This window comes from Saimiri boliviensis, chromosome 3, assembly GCF_048565385.1.
Source record: "Saimiri boliviensis isolate mSaiBol1 chromosome 3, mSaiBol1.pri, whole genome shotgun sequence".
In the NCBI taxonomy this organism is placed as follows: Eukaryota; Metazoa; Chordata; class Mammalia; order Primates; family Cebidae; genus Saimiri; species Saimiri boliviensis.
The window spans coordinates 173,906,015-173,929,890 of NC_133451.1; the positions used below are offsets into that span (position 1 = coordinate 173,906,015).

Sequence of the window (23,876 nt, forward strand, 5' to 3'; positions counted from 1 at the left end):
TGGGTAAAGAGAAGATGGTATATATACACGATGGCATTGATACTATACACCATTAAAAAATAAGAAAATCCTGTCTTAAAAATAAGAAAATCATGTTTGCAACAACATGGAGAATATTATGTTAAGTGAAATATGTCAGGCACAGAAAGACAAACTGTCTGATATTACTCACATGTGGAGTGTAAACAAGTAAACAGAGTAAAATGGTGAAGGTTGTGGGGGAGTGGGCTGATTTTGGTCAAAGGACACAAATTTCTGTTAGGAAGAATAATTTCAAGAAATCTGTTATACAACATGGTGACTACAATTAATATATATTACATATATGAAAATTGCTGAGAACAGATTTTAAGTGTTCTCACCAGAAAAACAAGTATGTGATGTAATACATGTCTAAATAGCTAGACTTAGCCATCCCATAACGTATATGTATATCAAAACATTGTAATATATATGATAAATATATATTTACTTGTCAATTAAAAAAATAGGGTAAATTTTTTTTTTTTTTTTTTTTTTAAGAAATGGGGTCTTGTTCTGTCATCCAGGCTGGAGTGTAGTGGTGCAATCATAGCTCACTGCAGCCTTGAACTCCTGGGCTCAAGGAATCCTCCTGCCTCAGCTGAATAATCTTAAAGAACAATAAGATATTTCATGAATAAGTCCAGCTAACTAAAGATAAGAATCAACATGACTGATGAAGAGATTTACCCCATTTAATAAGCTGACAATTGTTTAGTAACTACTATAGCATGTGGTACAAAAATGATAGTTCCCTATCCTCTCCTTTTATTAAAAAACTCACCTTCAGAGTTGGAGAAGACCCAACATAAATGGGTGGAGGATTTCCTTGCCAGCCCTCAAGACGGTAGATATGTCCAACACGAGAGCAAGGGACAAATAATAATTTGCCACCACACTGCCATATCTATGAAAAAAAAGAACACATTTTGGAAGTTGTTTCAAATACAAACATAAACTACAACTGACAATTTATCTTGCAAAGGTAAATCTAAAGTCTAAATTATATGCAGTCTCCACAAAGAGTTCTTAAGCTAAACAAATACTAAAATAATTTGCTTTTTAAAAACTCATATAACAACAAAGAAGGCAATAGGGAATATAGTATGAATGACAAACTGCTACCATGGGACCTCTTCCTGTATACTCAGAGTCCCTAGCGACTTTCTCCCAACATAACCTTGCAAAGTCATGCAGATTCTTTATTCCTAACTCATTCATCATTTCCATTGCTAATATATTTCCTACTTGGGTGATTACTGTAATAACCTCCTAACTGGCTTCTTCACCTTCACCTCTCTACTCAACTATCCTTATTTATAGCAAGAGATTATTATAGCTGAAGAGCAGCTTTGGGTCATGTTATTCCCTTGCTTCATATCCTTGATTGTTCTCCACTGCTTATCAAATTAAACAAAAATTTCTTAACTCAGCTTTAAAGGCTCTCTTCAATATGGTCCTAACATACCTTCCCATTTGATCTTCTTGGATGTCTTCCTTATTCATGTTGCCTGATTCTGCAGAAGTGTGCTGCTTACTGTTCTCTGAATAAATTCCCTGTGTTCCCTCCTTTGTACTTTTCCCCATGCTACTTGCTTAGAAGTCCCCCTCCCATCCCTTATCTCTGCTTATTAACATTATACCCATCTTTCTAGGTCTACTTCAAATTCTACATCTAGCATGACACTGTTTCTTAATCACACCAACTGACTGCCATTCTGCCTTCTTGTTGTATTATGAATTTAAGTATAATTGTAATATCTTCTTGTTGAGTTCCTTGAAAGGATTGATTTACTCCTCTTCTATCCCTCACAGTGCTAAGCACAGGACATTTAAGACAAGAGGTAATGAATACCTGTTTAACTCAAACTGTGATATAGTTCTCTCTCTCTTTTGGAAAATGAGGGTTGGAATAGGGGTTGAGATGGGGGCTAGAGCATGGAAGGAAGTATTGCTCCAAGACTGCCTCAACAACAGGGGAGGCGCTGCAGGAAGACAGCTCCAAAGTCAGCCTGAGGATGCAGTCATTGTGGAGCTCTGCTTCTGTCTTGAGTCATCATGTCCTACAGTGATAAAGGGTGACTATGTCAGTGGGTGGTCAACTGTGGCCCTAATGCATGCAGATTTTTCCAGGGGTTCCTATAATAAAAAGCTCCAGTATATAGAAAGTTGGGGTGTGGGGGTAGATATTTTCATTTCTAAAGCTTGCTGGCCACAATTTTGAGTTGAGCCCTGTAAATAAATTGTAAGTTTGGAGCTTATGTTTTATTTTTTCCCCAAAGGCATCCATTTTTGTTAAGTCATTCTTTATAATTTGGAGAAATGCATTATATAATTGTTTTATTTTTTTTCCCCACAGGAAATCAGCTTTATCTGAAAGCCACAGAAGTTAGTAACTGCTTGGAAAATTCCATCTGTTTAAAAAACTGTTACCTTGTATGAGATCTCAAAGTTTTCACCACCCCAAATCTGGAGTCCTGGATCATAGAGACCCAGTTCAAAGAAGAACTCTCGTTCAATGGCAAATAATCCCCCAGCCATTGCTGGGGACCTAAGAAAAAGAAACACTGCAATAACCATTACAGACAAACCCCAATATCCCTTCACCAACAGGCAAGAAGCCTTGTAGAATACAGCATAAAATACGTAGAAGAGACAAAACTTATGGGCAAACATTAAGAAATTATAAAACCTTTACAAAAAAAGAAAAATATCTGCTCATAATTCCCTAACAAATTTACCACAGTTTCTAACTGAAACTATAGTTCATTACAAAATAGAGCATTGCTTCATTTCACCATTAGAGGGCGCTTTGGTTCCTTTGTCGATTTAAAAATTGTCTTAAGTTAAAATAGAATTTTCTCTTTCACTCTTAAAAACACTGAGCCACACAGCCGTGGTCTGCTGACTGCTCCTGCATTGATTTATGAGTCATTCTTGGATGAACAAAACCATACACCATGGAAGCAGCCTGTCATTTTTAAATTTTATAGCTCAGGGGCTCGCCAAATAAGGGTGTGAATCATCGTACAACCACAGTTCATTCAGAGTTTGCAAATGTAGCACAGAAACGACACAGGAGAATTAGACATAGATATTTACTGTGCCAGGAGGTAGGAATGCAAAAGGGTGATCTGTGGATCTGTGGAGCTTCTTGAATGGATCTTAAATTGGACACTTTTTAGGTCCAAGAGAAAAAAGATTTGGCAGCTTCTTAGGGACAAGTCACTCCCACTATTGAAAGAAATGATAGCAGAATTCCTTTTGTTCTCTGACCCTCTCTCCTGAACAATTACTTACTAATGCATCATGATTCTTAAATTTTAGGGCACTCAATATTATTAAGGTAACTTCTTCAACATCATACCTAATAATCTATTCAAATAGGTTCAACGAAACCCATTTCACGGTTCCATTGATTCTACCTTGAATATATGTATATATATATTTTTTTGAGACATAGTGTCCATATATACATATATTTTGAGACACAGTGTCACTCTATTGCCCAACCTGGAGTGCAGTGGCATAATCGTGGCTCACTGAAGTCTTAACCTTCTAGGCTCAAGCAGTCCTCTCAGCTCAGCCTCCTGAGTAGCTGGGACTACAGGTGCACACCAACACATCTGGCTACCTTTTTTTGTATTTTGTAGAGACGGGGTTTCGCCATATTGCTCAGACTGGTCTAGAACTCCTGGGCTGAAAAGATCCACCCGCCTATGCCTCCCTAAGTGCTAGGATTATAGGTGTGAGCCACGGCACTCAGCCTTGAAAATACATCTTGAATCTGCTGACTTATTTCCAACTTTACTGCCACCAGCCTACACCAAGCCAACACTACTTGGCTTTGCAGTATCTCTCGAGCTGTGTCTTTTATTCTCTTCTGCCCCTACCCTAGTCTAATCACACAGCAGCCAGAGCAGACTCCCCCACATGCAACTGCATGACACCAGCCTCTCCCAGCTCTCTGGTCTCACCATGCTCTCGCTTCCCATGAGTCCTTCACTGCTCTGCTCCCACCTGAAACTTGCCATCCTCCTTTCTGTCTCAAGGCCTTCACTCATGTTATTCATGATCCTGAAATGATCCCCCTCCTTTTCCGCAGGGTTGGGGCCTCATTCTTCAGGTCTTGGCCTAAATGACACTTTGTCATTAGGCCTTTTCCCGATCCCCAGGCTGGATTAGGTTCATCTTTCCATAAACTCAGGTACTCTGTGATTTTTCTTCATACTACTTATCACAGCTGCTGTTCTAGAGTTTATATGTCTCTGAGAAAGGGTCTCACTCTGTTGCCCAGGCTGCAGTAGAGTGGCACAATCATAGTTCATTGCAGCCTTGAACTCTTGGGCTCAAGCAATCCCTCTGCCTCAGCCTCCCTAATTGGTGGAAATACAGGTACACGCCATGACACCAAGCTAATTTTAGGGTTATTTATGTAGTTAACTGTTTGATTTCTGCCTGATTCACTCTATTTTAAGTTCAATGAGGAAACATATCTTTAAAGATTGATCCCCAGAAAATAGTGTGTGGCATACAGTAAGCCCTCAACAAATGTTTGTTGAATGGATAAATAATGAATCGAGAAATATTTTCAATACTGAAAGAAAACAGCATCAGGAGAAAGTTGTTCTCTTATGACTTTTCTTCTTGAAGTATGCTGCCTAACTCAGTAACAGCACCATTATGTTTTAGGTGATATTTTCATGTCACATTTATTTAACTGTCATTTAAGATTATTCCACTATACCTGTATCTTTTTTATCTTTAAATATATTCCCATTTATCTCAGTATATACTTGAAAATGCATCTTAACATGGAAACCAGTGAGTTAATTAACAGATAACCTCCCTTTAATTTTTTTAGCTCACTTGAAAAATTTTCTTTACTGGCCTGTGGAATTAGTAGAAATGTAAATTTGCTCAGCACCCTTTGTTTTTTTCTCCCACAGTTATTTCTCCCATCAGTAGGTAAACAGTAGATTCCTGGATTATTCTGAATAAGAAATTTACAAAAATAATTTGGTAAATGTCCAATTAAGCTACTATAATTAAGTGCTATAACTTCTTTATGTTTGCCGTTCAATATCTTGATATCATGACATGCCCAAATCCCACCAGCATTTCCATGACATTGGAAGCACCTTCCCAAAACAGAGTTCTAACATTATCAGCAGTGTAACAGGGAGAGAGAGACCAAAAGCAGAACCATAGGATCAGAAAAACAAGATTAGATACATTCAGGAGAAGGCTATACCAACATTTGAGCAAACATTTCATTTGGGGCGACTTTTTTGAGAGACAGTAAAATTCTCTAATTACCAGATCAAAAGAAGAGAGTAGCATAAGTTCTACTGAAAGAACCACAAGAAGGGACAAAAGCTGATTTTGGAATAGAGTTTTCTTTAATCAATCACTTTTCCGAGAATGAAGCAATAAAGGATTCTATATAACATTTTTTTTTTTTTTTTTGAGACGGAGTTTCGCTCTTGTTACCCAGGCTGGAGTGCAATGGCACGATCTCGGCTCACCGCAACCTCCGCCTCCTGGGTTCAGGCAATTCTCCTGCCTCAGCCTCCTGAGTAGCTGGGATTACAGGCACGTGCCACCATGCCCAGCTGATTTTTTGTATTTTTAGTAGAGACGGGGTTTCACCATGTTGACCAGGATGGTCTCGATTTCTTGACCTCGTGATCCACCCGCCTCGGCCTCCCAAAGTGCTGGGATTACAGGCTTGAGCCACCGCGCCCGGCCCTCTATATAACATTTTTTAAAGTCATGTATTGTGAATCATCAGATTTCACTAGTATAAAATTAGTATTTGAGAGTTAACATAACAATAAAAGGGGAGAAAAGCCCAAAATCTCTTGCTAGTGCCCTTCACTGTTAACACTATATCTACAGCATAAACTTGTAAATAAATGTCTTGGTTGGATTAAAAGTAATTTACGTATTTTAAATTTATAGAGTAACACTGTCATCAAAAGAATAAATTTTGATGTCTAATCTAGTAGGACAGGATAACTAAGATTTTCTTTTTTTCACTTGTACTTCGAACAAATGTCATATTACATTATTTTTCTTTCCCCAATGAAAGTGTGTACGTCTCAGTAGCGGATATTGCATTTACGGTAAAAGCAATTATCATGGCGCAAATGTGAATTCAAAGCTCTGAAACAGTATAAGGAAAGATGCTCTTTCAGAATATGAGACAGCATCTACATACAGTTTTAATAACAAATCTTTAGCTTGACAAGAGGTTAATAGGTTAGCAGCAACTGGAGAAAAGAAAAATATGTAAGTGATTTAGTGATTACCGATATGGTTCAGTTTTTGTCTTTCTCAGTCTCTTCTCCTGAGGGGTCAGAGGCACCCGTTTCCAGAGCATACTCCAATCCCATGCTCCTCGGGCATACCCATCTTCATCACCACCCCCTTGGGGTATAATTTCATATGTGTTGCCATTTATGACATCTATAAGCGGCACAGTGCAAATGGTTCTGTATTGTGTTGATGATGGCAGCAAAGATCAAATGGAAGCGTATGTATGGACCCACACATTTGTAAGAGTTCATGAGGAAGGAAAAAAAAAGGACTTAGATGAACATTCAGCACAAGAAAATAAAGTAACAGTCTTTACCGATAAGGTTCAGTTTTATGTTTTCTTTTGGCTTTTTCCTTGTGGCTTAGAGGAATACGTTTCCATAGTAAACTCCAGTCCCAGGCCCCTCTGGCAAAACCATCTTCATCCCCACCTTGCTGTGGCTCAATGGAATAATCATTCCCATCTATGTAATCTATTAGAGGCACAGTACATGTAGTTCTGAAACATTTACAGAAAATGAAAAAGCATTTAAGAACCCAAGACTAGTCAGCATGCCTAACTACATTATCTCTTTCTGTTGTTGATTTGTTTGTGTGCCAGGGGACTTTAATTATCTCATGGGAAATAGAGTAAATGAATGTCCCATAAAAGCCAAAAAGCCTGTTTTTATAAGGGCAGGAGAGAGGAGACGTCCCCCTAGGCTTACAGACAAATGTCAGGGACAAAGAACCATATCATTGAGCTTAATAGAGTTTTCTCCTTTTTACTTTGGTCCTAATGGTAACTTTCTTTTGGTAATTTTATATTATTTATAAGAATTTCTGGCCTGTTATTTTTCCTCCCTATCACCCATGGAAAAGTTCACACGTGCGTGTGCATGCACATGCGTGTGCGTAGGGTCATAGTACTTGCCACGTGATTAGCAGTTTTCCCAACTCTTTGTTGCTTTCTATTTCTTGGAAACAGTTACTATGAAAATGAGTTTCTGTACTTTTACTTGATCTTCCTCACTCCTCTGACTGCAGAAAACAGCTTTTATTGTCCAAAGAAAGGTATTGTTGCTTAAAAAAAAAAAAAAAAAAAAAAAGCAAAAAAATCCCTCCAAACTTGCTGAAGAACTTAAGAAGTGGGATGAGAATCTGGAACAAAAAATCCTTTATATTTGAGCTTCATGAAAATGCTAGTACTTTATAACCAATTAGATGTCAACGTGACATTACAAAGATTATCTGGTACCCTGATTGTTGCAATGTTCATCTCATCAGAAAGGATTTTAAAATCTATTTTCCTGAAATGAAAATGACGGCTTTTTATATCTGGGGTCAGGGTGCTTTTTAGAAGTTTAAAAACCAAGGAAAAGGGAAAACCTACAGGGCTTAAAACTTTAATATGGGGTAAGTAGAGTCTAGAAAGGTGCTTCAGTCTCTACAGAGTGTGAGCTCACACTGGAGGGTCATTGTGAGATTCGTGGAATCTGCCACTGGAATTTGGAAAACCACTTCCTTACTGCCCAGAAGACTGCTGGTATTCACCTAGGGAGAGTCGCCTGACACTTGGTCAGTTATCTTTCCTCATCGCTTATAATTTTCACATTTCTAAATACCTGAGGCAGTGTAAAGTGTCCCAGGGAGACCATGGTCTGACAGTGTATTAGCTATCTGTTTTGGGGAGAATTACTTAATTTCTCTAAGCCTCAGTATCCTCTTCAGTCAAATGGAGCTAATAATCTCTATCTTATAGGGTTGCTATGAGGATTAAATTAGCCTGTGAAAAATGCTCATGATAGGCCTTCACATTAAATCCTCTCATGATTAAATCCTCCAAAGTGCTGCCTTTGATTCATGCCATTTGCCATTTGCCACATGGACATGTCTTATCTTCCTAATTACAGACTAGAAACAAGGAAGGGGGAGCTAGAAAATCGAGAGTGCCTTACACTGTTTTAGACATTTCTGGAAACTTAATGGTGACTGCCACATTTCATGGAATAGTTGTCTATTTTTAATCTTTAAAGTTTCTATAGGAACCCAAAGCCTTGACACAAATAACACTTGATCTTTTCTACTGAAAGGCACAAGAATCAATAGGTATAATTTCAAAGGATGGTTCCTCAAGTGTTTAAAACTCTTACCCCAGTTTAGAGGAAGCAATTCATATTACTCTTAGAGAAAGTGCTTGTAGATAGAAGTGTCTTAATAACCCAACCACAAAATGATTCTTGAACGAAGAACCCTAGGTTTCTCCCAAATGCCAGACTGCCTACATTTGAAACAGTCCACAGTATCAGTCTAGCTCCACCCAAGGAAACTACTAGATGAGGGATAACACGAAAGCACATTTGATGCACTGAATGGAACTGGAATCAAAGAATGAAAATTATCATTTGCCCTTCTAGGACAAGGTTTACTTTTCAATCAGGAAAGAAAAAAAGCAAGGTAGTGTTACCTGTCCTTAGATATGGGAGCTACAAGTGGTGCATACCAGTTAACTGCCACCTCACAGTGGGCATCAAGGTATACCAAAACCTTAAAAAAAAGAGGCAGGTGAAAGAATACTCCTCATATATGTCACATCATATATTACAAACAATTTAAAATTAGATGCTAATAAAAATTAGCATTATAGTTAATTCTGACACACAAGTTATCTGTTTAAGCCAGCATTCTCATTTCAATTAAAAAAAACTGAAGGATGATTAAAAATGTATATGATTTAGTTACTAAACCCAAAATGTTGACATTGTAGATATCAAATGCTTCCTACCTGTCCAAGTTTAGCCTTCTGAGCACCAATACTTCGTGCTTGAATTAAACCTTCCCTTCTCTCATTTCGAAATACCTTCACTAGGCCATTCCACAGCTTAATATATTCATCCAGTTTTTCTTTTAAGTGCTCTATTAATTAAGAAAAATCAATTGCTATTATAAATTAGACTAATGAATAGAAACCAGTTAATTATATTTTTCTCAGAAAACAAGAATAAGAAACAGGTGCATTGGGTAGACAGGAATTTTACATGGACCAGACTGAATGTTTTATCTATTAAGAAGGAAGATGAAGCATGTTATTTAAGTTAATTTTGGGTTTAATATGCCTACAAAGAACTGGTTAGTGTGAGAATTATCAAACATCCCTCTAAACAATGATTATTCCAATTTACAGGTAAGGCTTTAATATACATCAAAACTTTTTTTTTTTTTCAGTTCACATGTTAATGTCAAATCTGAAAGCTTTAAGGAACAACATTTTGTTTGCTGTTGGCAGAAGCAATGGTTAGGGTTTCTGAAGATGCATTGCCTACTAATAATATTCAATTTCACTGGAATCCACACAGGGTATAGGTTATTTAACATTTGCTTCTGGGCCGTCTTTCCCCAACCACAATCAGTGATGAAAGTTGTATCCTTGGTATAATGAATATAGTTCCCAACAAGTTGGCATAAAAAAAAAAATCTCATTTTTTCTTTACCTTAAGTAACAAGTGTATAATTATACCTTATAAATATAATTATACATATCTATATATGTATATATGTGTTTGTAATTTAGTAGAGGAAATTTTGTGTTACAAAAAACCAGACACATTTGGCAAAGTTTCCATCTCAGCTTCCCATTGTAAGTGAACAGCTTTTGTTTATACCACTATGAGTCCATGAAATAAGATCACCACAGTCAGAAGGAGCTGCAGATCCTTTAAAAGATGCTTCTTGAGGACACACAAATAGTTTTAAAATTGTTTAAAAATCTGGCCCATGAATACGCAATCACAAGAAAATTGCTGCATTTAGAGATGAGTTAGTGGATAAATGGGCAAATCAGACTGTATACTTACTATTTGACTCATTTTAGGGTGTTTATTATTAGTAAGATATACTTGGGTATCTGGAATTGAGAAAAAAATACTTTCTATTTTGGTGCCCAGTTTTAATAAGTATTATAAATAAAATTCTCATGCTTAATCATGTTTTCCCCCAGAAAACCTGAGTAATTTTCCCTTCAAGTTAACTTAAAAGAAAAAAAAAAGTACTTATCATCTTCTTTTTAAAGTTCAGTACAGTCCTAAATTATTTCTTTAAAGCCTTTTGAATTCCATTAGGAGAGCTTTTTTGATATGTAACTTAAAACACATCTTAAGTTTTTATGGACAGAAATGAATTGATGGCCCATCCTTCAAATTTAGATTCTCGGTTACCACGGACCAAAGGTGGAAATGGTGCGTCCAATGCCTTTTGGCTTCTTTGTATCTCACACTGCTGTACACTGTGTTAGGGCTCAAAATATTCACTGCCTTTCCTTGGGTAAATATTACCCTCTCTAACCCACTGACTGCCGGCTGGGCCACGTGACTTGCTGTGGCCAAGAAGTGGGCAGAAATGACATCAGTCGCGTGCGCAGAAGCGTTAAGAGGCCACTTGTGTGTGTCTTCTTTCCCATCACCCTCTCTAGGCAGTGTCCGAGCCGAGGCTGTTCTGCACGCCTGGGCCATGCAGTGAGGATGGGGTGCAGAGCTAGGGCTGATTCACAGGCATCACATAGTTTGAGCAAAAGCTAACCCTTCCTTACGCAAGCCACAACTGGCTGATGCACACGTGTGTGGAGGAATTTGCTCCAAACCTTCTTTAGAGAGGATACTGTAATGCCCAGAAACCTGAGTGCCATAATGAATTAGCTCATTTGTGAGGTTTTATATGTATTTTGTCTTTAAAAAAAATCGTTATCTTAATTTTACTTTCTGAATTTATTAGGGAAAGTACACACCAAATTATGACTGAAGTCTAACCAAATACGATATAATTTTACTAACGATATGACTGAGATTTTAAGGTTGTTTTGAAATTGGAAAAACTAATTAAAGCTGTACTTTTGTTCATGGGTAACCCAAACGTCTCTGCATACTCTAAACTCAAGGACCCTGTATGATTTGTCTTCATTAGAGATCTGTAAAAGAAGCAATGATAAAAAAAAAAAAAAAAAGACAACAGTAAAATACACAATACTCTGAGGTCTGAAATTGTGTTCTTTTCTAAGGCAAAGCAGTTATTTTAGGAATGCTAAATACCTTTTGGTATATCTTCACTTTTTTCAGGATATGATAAGCTTTTACTGAGTATTAAAATCAGTAAAATTATTTTATAGATTTAGATTTTTATACATCTAAATTATTATTGTACCAACAATATCATTTGTCTTGAGACAGAAACAGTGCTTTAATGAAAACATTACTTCCAAAAAAAATTGCAACCAAGATGGACATAAACAAAATGGACATGAACAAAATGTTCTGCCTAAAAGCTTTTAGATTTGACATTAACATGAGAACTGAAAAAAAGTTTTAATGTTATCTTAAAGCCTCTACTCTAAATGCATTTGATATGACTAAAATTTTAAAACTATACATTGTCTTGTGTACTTAAAAATGACTAGTTAATAAAATGATCAGTTGCACAGAGATGAAAGGAAAAAGAAATAGGCCATATTTCTATTGATTTGTGCTAATATAATGTGTACACTTTCAAGATTCTAAACACGTCCTTGCAAAACCAGCAAAGGTTTATCCAGACTACAAGAATTCTCAAGTTTTGAAGGAGGCTTTTTTTATAAAGCCATTTTGAATATTTTCATGTTACTTATGTTTATCTTCACTTCCAATATTATAATCACTTACATGCTTTTACTGAATTTTTGTGTACAACCAAATTTTTGTGTACTACTTGTACATCTCTAAGCATGTAAAATAGATATAATAACATCTACTGCAAGGATTACTGTTAGTATGAAACAAAATAACTCACATACAATGCTTGGCCCAGTGTCAACTTGATAACAGATGCTATCAATAGATGCTATTAATTTTTTAAAGCTAATTATTTTAAAGTCACATTTTTGCAATTATTCATGCTTATTTTTATAGAAAAAATATAAGTTGTACAGCCATTACCTTTATTACTGAAATCATCGATCAACACAATTTCTGCTAAATATTTCCTTGGAGTCCTTTTAATTACACTGTGGACTGTTCTCATGAGGGTTGACCATCCTTCATTATGGAAGACAATGACAACACTGGAAGTGAGCAGGTTTTCATCATAATGCCAATACTTGCATCTGTAAAGAGAAAATTTCACCATATTTATTTACAGGTAATCTATAATGCTTGGCTCCAAGCTGACGATATTTTCTGATTGGATTACATATTATCAATTTAACTGTGGTAAGTGAATGAAATATAACCTTTAATATTTTAACAGAAACACAAGATAAAAGAGAGAAACTGTTATGAGATAAAAGTCACTCCTAGATAAAGCTACTGCATACCCAATACTTATTCTGTGATAAAAAGAATTAATTTGTGAATTTATGCTGAGGATGCTTAAGACAGTAGTTGCAGCTATGAGGTGGTTGGCTTTTTTTTCATGACTTGGATCTTAGTTTACTTTCCTTTTTGAAATGAGCTTTTGGCAAAAGAGATTTATTTCACTTGTTATAAATAAAGCATTATATTACTGTATTTGAAAAGTAAATACATTACATTACTATGTTTGACTAAAATATTCAGGAAAAAATTCAACAGGCTGACCTGAGGCATACAGCAAGCATTCAGAAATTTACTGTGGAATGAACAAAGTGCTAACATGGTTTAGAGCTTTTAGATTAGCTAAAGAGCTTAGTTGTTCTACACAACTATTTGAAACAACTGTAGCAGGTGTAGTTTCCAGAAGCCTCTTCCTAAATGGAAGAAACCCCAAACAGGGCCTAGTAAAAAGGTTCATCTTGATTCTGAAAGAATCCTTTGCACTGTAAGCAGCCCAAAGTTGGGAAGGACCAAACACTCCTTCAGAATAAGTTCAAAAACATAGTAGTGGCTAAAAGGAGATCTTGAAGGAAGATGTGGTAAGTGTTTCTGGAGAAACTAAAGCAGTCAGAGCACAGTATGCAATTTTAGATGGGTAGGGATAATAATCCCCCCAAACTAACTGTAACCCGGATAGAGACTCAGGCAACATTTTTCTTCCTTTGATTCTAACCACTGGGCTTAAAACAGCAGGACTGGGTGAGAAAGACAGCAATTTTTATTTACAACAGACACGAGAATTGGTGAAAATATATAATACATGAATGGAAATTAGGGAATTGCTGATTTCTGAGGCAGAAGATGGCAACTTGGGGATAGGGCAAGATAGGAACTTTGAATGGGAGACAGGGAAGAGAAGTACTGAGGGGCTGAGGGAGGGAGGAAGAGAGTGAGGTGAAGATGGCAGAGGCTGCTGAGGGACCCACTTGCTGTCCTAGGGACCTCCATTTGGGGAACATCTGCAGGCCTTGAATTCTTACAGAGGACAGGGTGTAACAGAGCTGGAATACAGGGTAATTTTACGTTGTGTGTTGGGTAATATTTCCATCTCCTTTCACCAACATATAATTTAGAAATAATAATTTAAAAATGTAAACCAGGTTGTATGTCAGAATAACTCTATTGGTATCTATTTTTCTTATTTGTCTTAAGAAATAAAAGTAATGCATAGTTTGTTGCACAAAATTTAAACAATATAGAAGTATGTAGCATAAAGGTGAAAGTTCCCTCCCTGCCTCTCTTTAGCAGGTTTTGTTAACATTCAATCCTCTTGCTCTCTGCAGATTTTCCAACTCTTCCTAAAAGAGCTACTACTTCCCTTTTCTAAGGAAGAGAGATGTCCCCTAGTAGATGTCAAATCTCATCTCCTAGAGGAAATTATTGTTAATAGTTTGGCTGTATATAAAGATTTTGTATACTCATAGAGACATGTCTGCTATATATATAGAACACGCTCAGATGAGTATATATAGACTTTTCTCTCATGTGAGTATGTATAAGACTTACATAATTCTTTTAATAAGAATTAAAGCCGGGCGCGGTGGCTCAAGCCTGTAATCCCAGCACTTTGGGAGGCCGAGGCGGGTGGATCACGAGGTCGAGAGATCGAGACCATCCTGGTCAACATGGTGAAACCCCGTCTCTACTAAAAATACGAAAAATTAGCTGGGCATGGTGGTGCGTGCCTGTAATCCCAGCTACTCAGGAGGCTGAGGCAGGAGAATTGCCTGAACCCAGGAGGCGGAGGTTGCGGTGAGCCGAGATGGCGCCATTGCACTCCAGCCTGGGTAACAAGAGCGAAACTCCGTCTCAAAAAAAAAAGAATCAAAACATCATAATAGTGTTTCAATACATTACTGAATATTCCATAGTATGGCTCTTCCATAGTCTAATGTTCCATATTATGGCCGTTAGTCTACTAATTATTTCTTTATTGATGGGCATTTCTGTTGATTTTATAATAATGTTTCAATAATCATCCTTTTGTATAAATCTCTATGCCCTTGCATAGAATTCTTTCCTACAAAATTTTCAAGGCTGTAAGCTCATTAAGGACAGGAGCCTCAGCTATTTTGCTCAGTGCCGTTATTTCCAGCATACAACATATAACAGCTGCTCCATAATTCTTTCCTGAATTGCTTTGGGGATAATATTTTTGAAATGTCTCTTGATATATTTTGTTCTCAGTAATGTCTACTCTCCACCCCACAATCTTTCTACTTTGAGATACCCTCTAGAACTGAGGGAGAAGGAAAAGAAAAATCAGTTGGATCAAACTCAGACTGCAGAAGTTGTCTGCCTGCAATGTCACAGCAACAGGTAAAATTAAAACGACTTGGGAAAAAAAAATTCAGGCTGCACCTGCATGCAGATAAGCTGACAGGGTCCAGCACAGAAGCCCTTTATTCTTTGTATAATTAGTGAGCTCCCAGGAAAAAGTTTTCTCCCCTTTTCAGGCATATACATGCTGGGTTCCATGGAAACTGACCCAGGGAGGATGGGGGCAGACCTAAAGCAAACCCATAGTTATACAAACAAGAGAAGCAGCGTTTTGTGCTTGCTAGAGACATACCCACAGTTGCATAAGATAAGGGGAGCTGCTTCATATCAGCTTTACTGATATGAAAAGTTGTTCAAACGGCTACAGAGATGAGAATAGTTTCTTATACAAGCTTTTGGATTTAGCTGTAACTCAGCAATCCACTCGGACTCCCCTCTGCTTTGAAGTGCTTTCTTTTGCTTATTAAACTTTCCCTCCATCCCTACCCTTGTGCTCATGCTCCTTAATTTTCTTGGATGCAAGACAAAGAACCCCGGATACTAGTTCAGACAATGAGAAACCGCTACTTTAAGGCGCACTGGCAAAACTACAAAAGAACAAGTGAAGTCTGCATGGCTTTACATTCTGCGGAGGAGGACATGTTCCTCTTTCACAGAAAAGGGAAGTAGAACCTCTTTTACTAGGGAGAGGTGGAAAATCTGGAGGGAACAAGGGGACAGAAGGTAACAAAGGCAGATGAAGGAAGGGCTTTGTGTGCAGCCTCCATTTCCCAGCTTTAGGAGGAGACTATCCAGTAGAAGGTTGTTGCTGTGTAAAAGGGAAACCACGTTCAAGTGTACTTAGGTAGGAGAGGTAGAGACAATTTCCCATTCCACATCTGCTGTGCAGTCTCCCTTAGCTCTAGGATGGAGCCAGAGAGCCTAGAAGTTTCCACATGCTTCCAGTGGGGAACATGGACAAGTTAAGAGTATTTGTGTCTTAACTCTTAACAGAAGAGTTAAGAGCCAGGGGCCTGCCAGGGGTCGCAGTGGTAAGGAATAGGATGACATGTGGCAACTCTATAGGACGGAAGGCTTAAGACAGGACAGGCCCTTGTAGACAAGTGGGCTCAGAAGATCCACAGTACCAGTGAGAGCCAAAGTGGAGATGAGTCCCCCCAAAGTGGGGCTGGCATGGAAAGGAAAGGCAGCAAGAGAATTGACTAGAAATTACTGCAGCAGGGGTTTCTTTAGCGGCAGATGAAAGGGTGCCAGTCTACTTGGGAGTACAGGCACACCTCACCCAGAGCCAGGAGGAGGCAGCAGAGACAAAGGTAAGCAGGCCAAGGGTGCACGATCCTTCTGTCACCTGGATGCTAGAGAGAAAATGAAGAGAGGAAAAGAGACCTTCTAGAGCACAGAAACAGTCCTAAAGGGAGTCTGAATTTTGGGCTGACTAGATTGGACACTTAGCCCAAATGAAAGCATCAGCCCAACACAAATTGAGCTACTTTTAATTACAAGCTTTCATTTGCCAACATCAGCCTGAAGGCAGAATCTTAATTTAGCTCTTTTCTGGTTTGTCAGTGTGGGATGAAGCCACTGGGTAGAACACACAGAAGTAGTGCTTATAATACACAACGCCTTGATATTAAGATTTAGGAAGAAGGAAATGCCCATTGTATTGAGGTAAAACCCCCTATTCTGCATCATTCTTCTCACTTTACTGGTGTAGCATTTGTAATAAGTTCTAATAAGAAGGAAGGCCAACTTTTAAATGGATGGGCCTTGATATATATTTTTGACTAATTTCTCCTCTTTGGTATCTCATTTCCCAAGAAAACTTTAAAATCTAACATCAAGGACAGTACTAGTTCAGCTATACTGTAGAACTGCTCTGACCACATATACTCACATTCAGATTATAGGCTGGTAATGATTAAAGTTATTCAAAGAATTTTACAGAATATTTCCAGGGTAGCTATGTTGGCCAGGCTTGGCGTCAGCAGAAAATATAAGAATTAAGAATTTCCATATTTTCCAATAACTTAATAGATTTTAAACATAAAAATGAAATGTCTATGAATAACTCACTTGCATTTTCTATCAGCCATGTTTTTAACATCTGTAGTTTGATATAAAGCGTTGTTATATTTAGACTTCATCAATAAATAATACCTAATTCAGAAGACTATGAAAAACATAACATTTTGAGGCTGCGAGTCCCTGCACTCAATATAATCATTAATCTACAATAATGTGTGTGGTCGCATTTGTGTATTTGGTGTGTGGAAGTTACTCATCTCTTGCTCCTCTTAAAGGTTGTTTCTTACTTTTAGATCATTTGCTAGAAGTTTCAAGAAAAACAGTCATTTTTTATTCTCTTCCCTTAATTCTGAAATAAATATAACTGGGAAGATTCCTTAGGCATAGGAAACAAATAATCAATTTGAGAAACACTGATTTTTTTACTATCCATTTTTTTCCTTCCTTTTTCTTGAAACAATCTTGCTCTGTTGCCCAGGCTGGAGTGCAGTGGCATGATCTCAGCTCACTACACCCTTGCCACCCAGGTTCAAGTGATTCTTGTGCCTCACCCTCCTGAGTAGCTGGGACTACAGGCACATGCCACTATGCTCAGCCAACTTTTTTGTATTTTTAGTAGAGATGGGGTTTCGCCTTATTAGCCAGGCTGGTCTCAAACTCCTGATTTCAGGTGATCTACCTGCCTTGGCCTCCCAAAGTGCTGGGATTACAGGTGTTAGCCACCACACCTGGCCTCATTTTTATTTTTAAATAAATTGAGGACCTTTCCTGTCTTCATCTAAAACTTCTTTTGCTTATTCTCATCATAAAAGAAAGTAGAAAAATGCTTACAGTTTATAAGAAACAGTGCTGACACTTGAATATGTCACTAATGTAGAATACAAAGTTTAATTTAGTATTCAGAAATCAATAGGCATTTTCAATGGGAGGAGAATTTACCACCTGATATAGTTTGGATGTTTGCCCCCCTGCAAATCTCCTGTTAAAATGTAGTCCCCAGTGTTGGAGGTGGGGCCTGGTGGGAGGTGACAGGGTCATGGGGGTGGATTTCTCATGTTTAGCACCATCCTCTTGGTGCTCTCCTTGCAATAGTGAGTTCTGGTGAGATTTGTTTTAAAATGTGTAGCTCACCCCCCACTGTCTCTCTTGTTCTCAGTCTCAACACATGAGACCTTTGCCCTCTGCCATGATTGGAAGCTTCCTGAAGCCTCCCCCAAAGCCAGTGCTTGCACAGTCTGCACTATCATGCTTGTACAGCCTGCAGAACCATAAGCCAATTAAGTGTATTTTCTTTATGAATTACCCAGTCTGTTATTCCTTTACAGCAATGAAGAACGTCCTAATACATCACTGTTAAACCCAGCTGCTCATGATCAATAGACTGAGGGGAGTGGATTTTACTCAGATGTTCAGTTTCTATGGACACTGGTTGGAATGATGTTCCTTGAGAACACAGTACAGTAGATTTTATTCCATACGGTGCATTACACATAGTAAAATAAAAAAAATCTAAGCATCAAAATAAATTTATAGATTAAAATTCCTCATTGTCACCCTCTGGAAGTGCCTCAATTTTGTCTATGTCTTTCCCAAAAAAGACTGCTGTAATAATTCAGATGTGGACAGGACAACACATGAAATCAATGCTACAATTCTTAGTTTGGATAGAATTCCTTTATAAGTATAATCTAAAATTATATTGGCACTGTATTTTTGCCACTATATCACATTGCCAGCTCACAAATCCCTAGGAATTTTCTCCCAAAATTACTATTAAGTCCAATGTTTCCCATTCTGTATTTTAGCAGTTGAACTTAGTGTCAAACACCACGCTGACATGTATTGCATTTTATATTGTTGGTTTAGGTGCACGTTCCAGCAGCTTCTGCCCTCTCTGGTTTTTGTCATTTGTTGTGTATAACCCCCCCTCCCAGTTTTCTACTTGAAAATTGGACTAATGATTCAATTTTATCTACTGTTTATATGGAGACATAGGAGGTCAAATATTGTTTTAAAGCCATGTGTTTTCCCTGAGAGGTTGATATCACTCCATTTATCGATTTTGCCTAATTGTGCTATCATTCAAACTACATTTATTCCTCTTCTCCATGGGGATCTAAATACTTTACTCAAATATGTTGCTAAATCACACTGCATGAGGTATCACACAGTCTCCTGGTCTACTACACATGTCTTCTTTTTAGGTATAGCTATGACTTTGGTCTGACTCTTTTTCATAGGCCATGCTGGTACCTAGTGACGGCTACTTTATAAGTATGTTTAAACGATCTCCCTTACGATGTTACTGTGTATCAGTGACAAGTTTCCAGGAACAATTTTTTTCTCTCCTCTTTGAGAAATATAAAGTACTATTTTCCCACCTCCCGTTTCCTAAAATTTCTCCTCTTCTCTCCAGTACCTGTGGATTACTGACAGCACTTCCTCTCAAACTCATCTGGCAAGTTCCTCAATATCTGGTGCTGTAAGAGGCTTTAAAGGCTTTAACGAATCTAGTATACTCTTAAGATGTCAGTTATGATACGTTGAATATGGAAATCATTCCTGCAGATAACTATGAAGGAAACAAAAAAGTATTGCACGTCTTTTTTTTTTTCCTCATATGGTAAAATCATATCATATGCCCTAATTGCCTACTCTTTTGCTTTTCAATTATTTTATTCTGAACAGATTTTTAAAGCAATTTTTTTATTATTTGCAGACAATAATACTTGGAATGCATGTCTAGAATGTGGCCTGCTTTTCTGAAAGCTGCTCCATCACTCTGCACTACTGAGGTCCCCTTCTCTAAGAATCTCCTTAAACAGCAGTTCCCAAGAAAAACAACCATGTGATCTCATCCCTGGGCCATCAAAATGGACTCAAAGTGCACACCTGTTTGAGATGTGCCAATCAATCAGAGTTCTTCTCTGCAAACTTTGAGCTTCTGAAACTCTTTCTGGTTTCTATTAGGCTCTTGCATTGTCAGGCAAGGACCGGGCAGCAGAGAAAAAAAGAAGTAGAGATGAGAGTTCATGAACTCTGAGAAAGACTTTAATTCTCAACTTTTTAGTTTGTACTTCTGAGTCTCCCACAGCCACCATGTATGCTTCCTGACCTTGTGTTCTATACGATACTCACATATCTTTTCAACTAGTAGCTCACAACACCCCCTCCACATTTTTTTGTTTTAAGATTAAACTAGTTAAACAGATTTGTTTCTGGGCAAATAATCCATGTCTAACACGCTACACTTGATATTTTTTGAAAATATAAACTAATAAACTAAAAAAACACTTGATACTATTTAAATAATAAACTAGTTTATTATGTCTTAATGAACTAAGAGTTAAACTGAGAGCTTTTCACTAAGTTTTTAGCTATCTACTCATCTATCTATCTATCTATCTATCTTCTCTTTAAATTTGAGATTATTGGAGATCTTCCTCTATGGTCATGGCTGAAGTTACAGGAATGTGAGCTAGAGACAGAGATGGTATTGCATGATAGGTCCTAAAATTTTTTATAAATATGCAAAATTGATTAAACCTAAGAGAATTACATATGCTCACAAAACAAGAACCTGATATATAAAATATTAGTTTGAAATGAGAAAAAAAATTTTCATGCAGCCTCGTCATCACTGGAAACTCTGCCTGCAAACTCTAGTTACAATAAGAAGGTTGCTTGGCAAACACAGAATCTGTTTTAATGGCTGATGCCTTACAGTTTTGAAGCTCCCTGCTTCCTCCTCCACAATAGGGTGTGCTGAACAGACTAAATTTATACTGACTGACTCAAGCTCCCTCTCTGATGGACAGCTAGTGGTACAATAATCACATCTTTTCTTAGGTTCCCTTATTCTCACCCCCATGTAGACCATTCCTTTCTTGATAATACTATATATTCCTTATTTTAACTAGACAATTAAACTGAGGTTATAGTTTTTTATTTAATCATTTTCTCAAACAATGCCTTGATTCCTTGAAGACCTTCTTTTCTTTGCCTTGGTCAATAGAGACTCTAAGATGATAACCTAGTTACTTTTTTTCCAATGTTATTATCAATCAATCCCTGTGAAGGTCAAAATTTAGCCTATAATAACAGAATTCATTCTACCTTATCATCTGCAAGATTAAAATGCCAGCAAAACTAATGATCAGAAGCTCTGCTCTTAGCCAAAACAGCATTTTCATGTATTATGTCAAAACTCAATACCTACTTGTTGATTTGATTCCAAAAATTTTCCTGGGACTACACCTTTGTCACAGGAGTACTATATCACAGAATACTACTCATTTTCCTTATTAAATAATTAATGAAAAGGGGAATAAAAATGTTTTACTTTTTGCTCTATTGAGGCTGACAGTCAAAATCAATGGACGTGGAATTAATGGATGAGTCTGCCCTTTCAGGATGAAACGAGACAATTAAGAAAATATGACTGTTAATTACAACCCTTGCTTTGGAGTGTACTGTATGGTGCCATAGTTGGAAGGCAGAACTTATTCTTGAAGGTAGTACCAGTTGGTGGCTTTAGCTCATTGCGCCCATATCCCTATCAGGTGCACCCGTCTGAATTAGGTCAATCTAAATAACACAGTGTTTACCATGTGTGCCGGGTTTTAAGACAAACATCCCTAGTTCCAAGCAGGTTACTGAATCTGAACTTCTAGGGCAGATTTCATTTTCTGAGGCACAGAGTTGAGATGCATAGATTTATTTCATGTTTAAATAATCAGTGGGGTTGGAGGAAAGTGGATCATTGTTAGCAGAACAGCATGGCTAGTACCAGAAACTCTCCATTTTACCATGGCTGAATCCTAAGGCTGGAAAGCTACAAAAAGCTCATAAAAAACCATTGGTGCATGTAGCTAATGTAACGAAGAGCTAAACCATCATCTGCCAGACCACTTGCGGCCTTCTCTGACCCACAGCTCACCGAAAAGCTTCTATTTATTTCCATTTTCTTGACTCTGCTCTGAGGTAGCCGGTTTCCTGGCACTCCTACAGTCTGCGGGATGCAGCTGTCCAGGGGTTATCATGACAACAGCTTTCTTATCTCAGTTCCCCACCCAGAGCTCGGCTGTCAACGATCCTCAAACACAGTAACAGTATGGTTAGAATTCACAGCTCTAAAACTGCCAGAGGCTTCCTAAAGTTCACCTCATCATCGGGCCACTCAGCTTGCGGTCTCTGCTATCACCTTAAATAATGTGTGCAAACTGTAGGACAGAAACATTCAAGTACCATTTTAGAGAACACTTCAGTCTCAGCCATCCCCTGATGCTCCTCCTCATTTAGTGTCCTAATGAGCCCAAAGAAATGAGCAAGTTATGTTCCCCCTATTGAGATACTATGAGAGAAGATGTTAAGTGAGAATGTCATAGCTGACAGGTGTTAAGAGTGGCTGTACAGGGATGACTGTATTTCCTTTTGGTGCGGACATTAGAGGAATCAGGGGCTATGAACTAAGTCACTGAGCACTGACTGCAAGAGCAGCAGAGGAAAGACCACTGCAGTGAGCCACAGAGAAGGAACATGAGCACCCATGAAGAATCCAACAGGAACCATTCCCAAGCATATGTTCAACATTCCCAGCTGACTCCCAGAACTAGTTGCGAATTTGAGGGAGCTAAAATTCTCGCTGAGAAGACAATGTTTGTGCCAAACAAATGGTGATTTTACTATTAGTTATTGTGATCTCTTTTTATCTCACACTAAGGCAATGCAGTTCTAATAGCTCTTACAGTTTTCAAATCACTTTAAACTTATTACCTCACGTGAGTTTCACAGTAACCCTGTGAGGTAGGAAGGGTAGGCATAATCATTACTCATTTTATACATGAAGAAACTGAGGCTCTGTTAGGTTATATGGTTTGCTCAAAGTCACACAGTGACAGCAGCAAGATTTTAAAGTGAATCCTTTGACTCTAACTTGAAGGCTCTTTCCTTAAATCTACAGGTTTACTAAGAATTATACACAAATATATGCTTAAAAAACAAACAGGAAAATAAATTATATGTATTAAGCACATATGCTTAAAAACATAACAGAAAAATAAATAAGGAATAAATAAGGAATTTATTATTCTGTATGTTTTTTAAGCAAATGTCCTTAATACATGGCCACCAATAAAATGATTGCACACAGTTCAGAGAATGTCTGTTTAAAAGTTGAGGATACTAAATACGTTATGGAAAATTAAGAATACTGAACTATGTCTTTTGGGTAGCTATTTTCAAGTTTTCTTTTTTTGAAAAGGAAAACATACTCAGACAGATGTATCCAGTTAATGATTTGAAATCTCAAACCACAATTTAGGAAAAAAATCTGGCAGGGAGTCCTAGGAGTGGACATATGTTCTTGTACATTTCTTCAAAACTCTCTGGGAAAGGAAAAAAAGAACATTTCACAGTGTGAGCCATATGTTTATAGCTATATTGGACTCTCATTTCAAATATGAGCTTACATGCCATATTCTGTGTTACAGAAGTATCAGCTTATCAAACACCGATATATTTGAGCTGAAACAACAGGAGAAAGGATCAACACTGGGCACCCTGCGTGGATATATAGACAGCTTAACATCCTGAGCAAATACAGGTTTGCATCTTTGACTTAGTTATTAATGTACGCTGCACTTTATTCCACAGGCAGCTTAGAAAGACACTCAAAATGAAACAGTATTATAAAAGTTTAAAATGGGAGGAGGGCAAAGATGGATAAAGAAAGGATGAGAGAAAAAGGAAGGAGGAATCAAGAATGAGGTTTTAGAAGTAAATATCAGAGGGCCAAGTGCTCCTGTGTGCACAATTCTGGGGTACCACTGACAATGAGCACACTATGAATACACCAAGTGAGTAGCATGGTGGGTT

The 23,876-nt window shown here is 37.7% G+C and overlaps 1 protein-coding gene across 3 annotated transcripts in view; it reads right to left on the reverse strand.

Moving 5' to 3' along the window:
* The window catches only part of GALNT7 (polypeptide N-acetylgalactosaminyltransferase 7), a 152,408-nt gene that overhangs the window by 22,496 nt on the left and 106,036 nt on the right, over positions 1-23,876 (reverse strand). For 2 of the 3 annotated variants that reach the window (XM_074396975.1, XM_074396976.1), the window contains exons 3-8: positions 12,282-12,448; positions 9,107-9,237; positions 8,789-8,868; positions 6,336-6,518; positions 2,455-2,572; positions 806-928 (exon numbers count right to left, since the gene is read on the reverse strand). In XM_074396975.1, the coding sequence (XP_074253076.1) occupies positions 806-928; positions 2,455-2,572; positions 6,336-6,518; positions 8,789-8,868; positions 9,107-9,237; positions 12,282-12,448 (802 nt within the window). Of the gene's footprint in view, positions 1-805; positions 929-2,454; positions 2,573-6,335; positions 6,519-6,658; positions 6,842-8,788; positions 8,869-9,106; positions 9,238-12,281; positions 12,449-23,876 lie in introns of all 3 variants that reach the window. The other variant, XM_039479040.2, reaches the window with a different exon arrangement.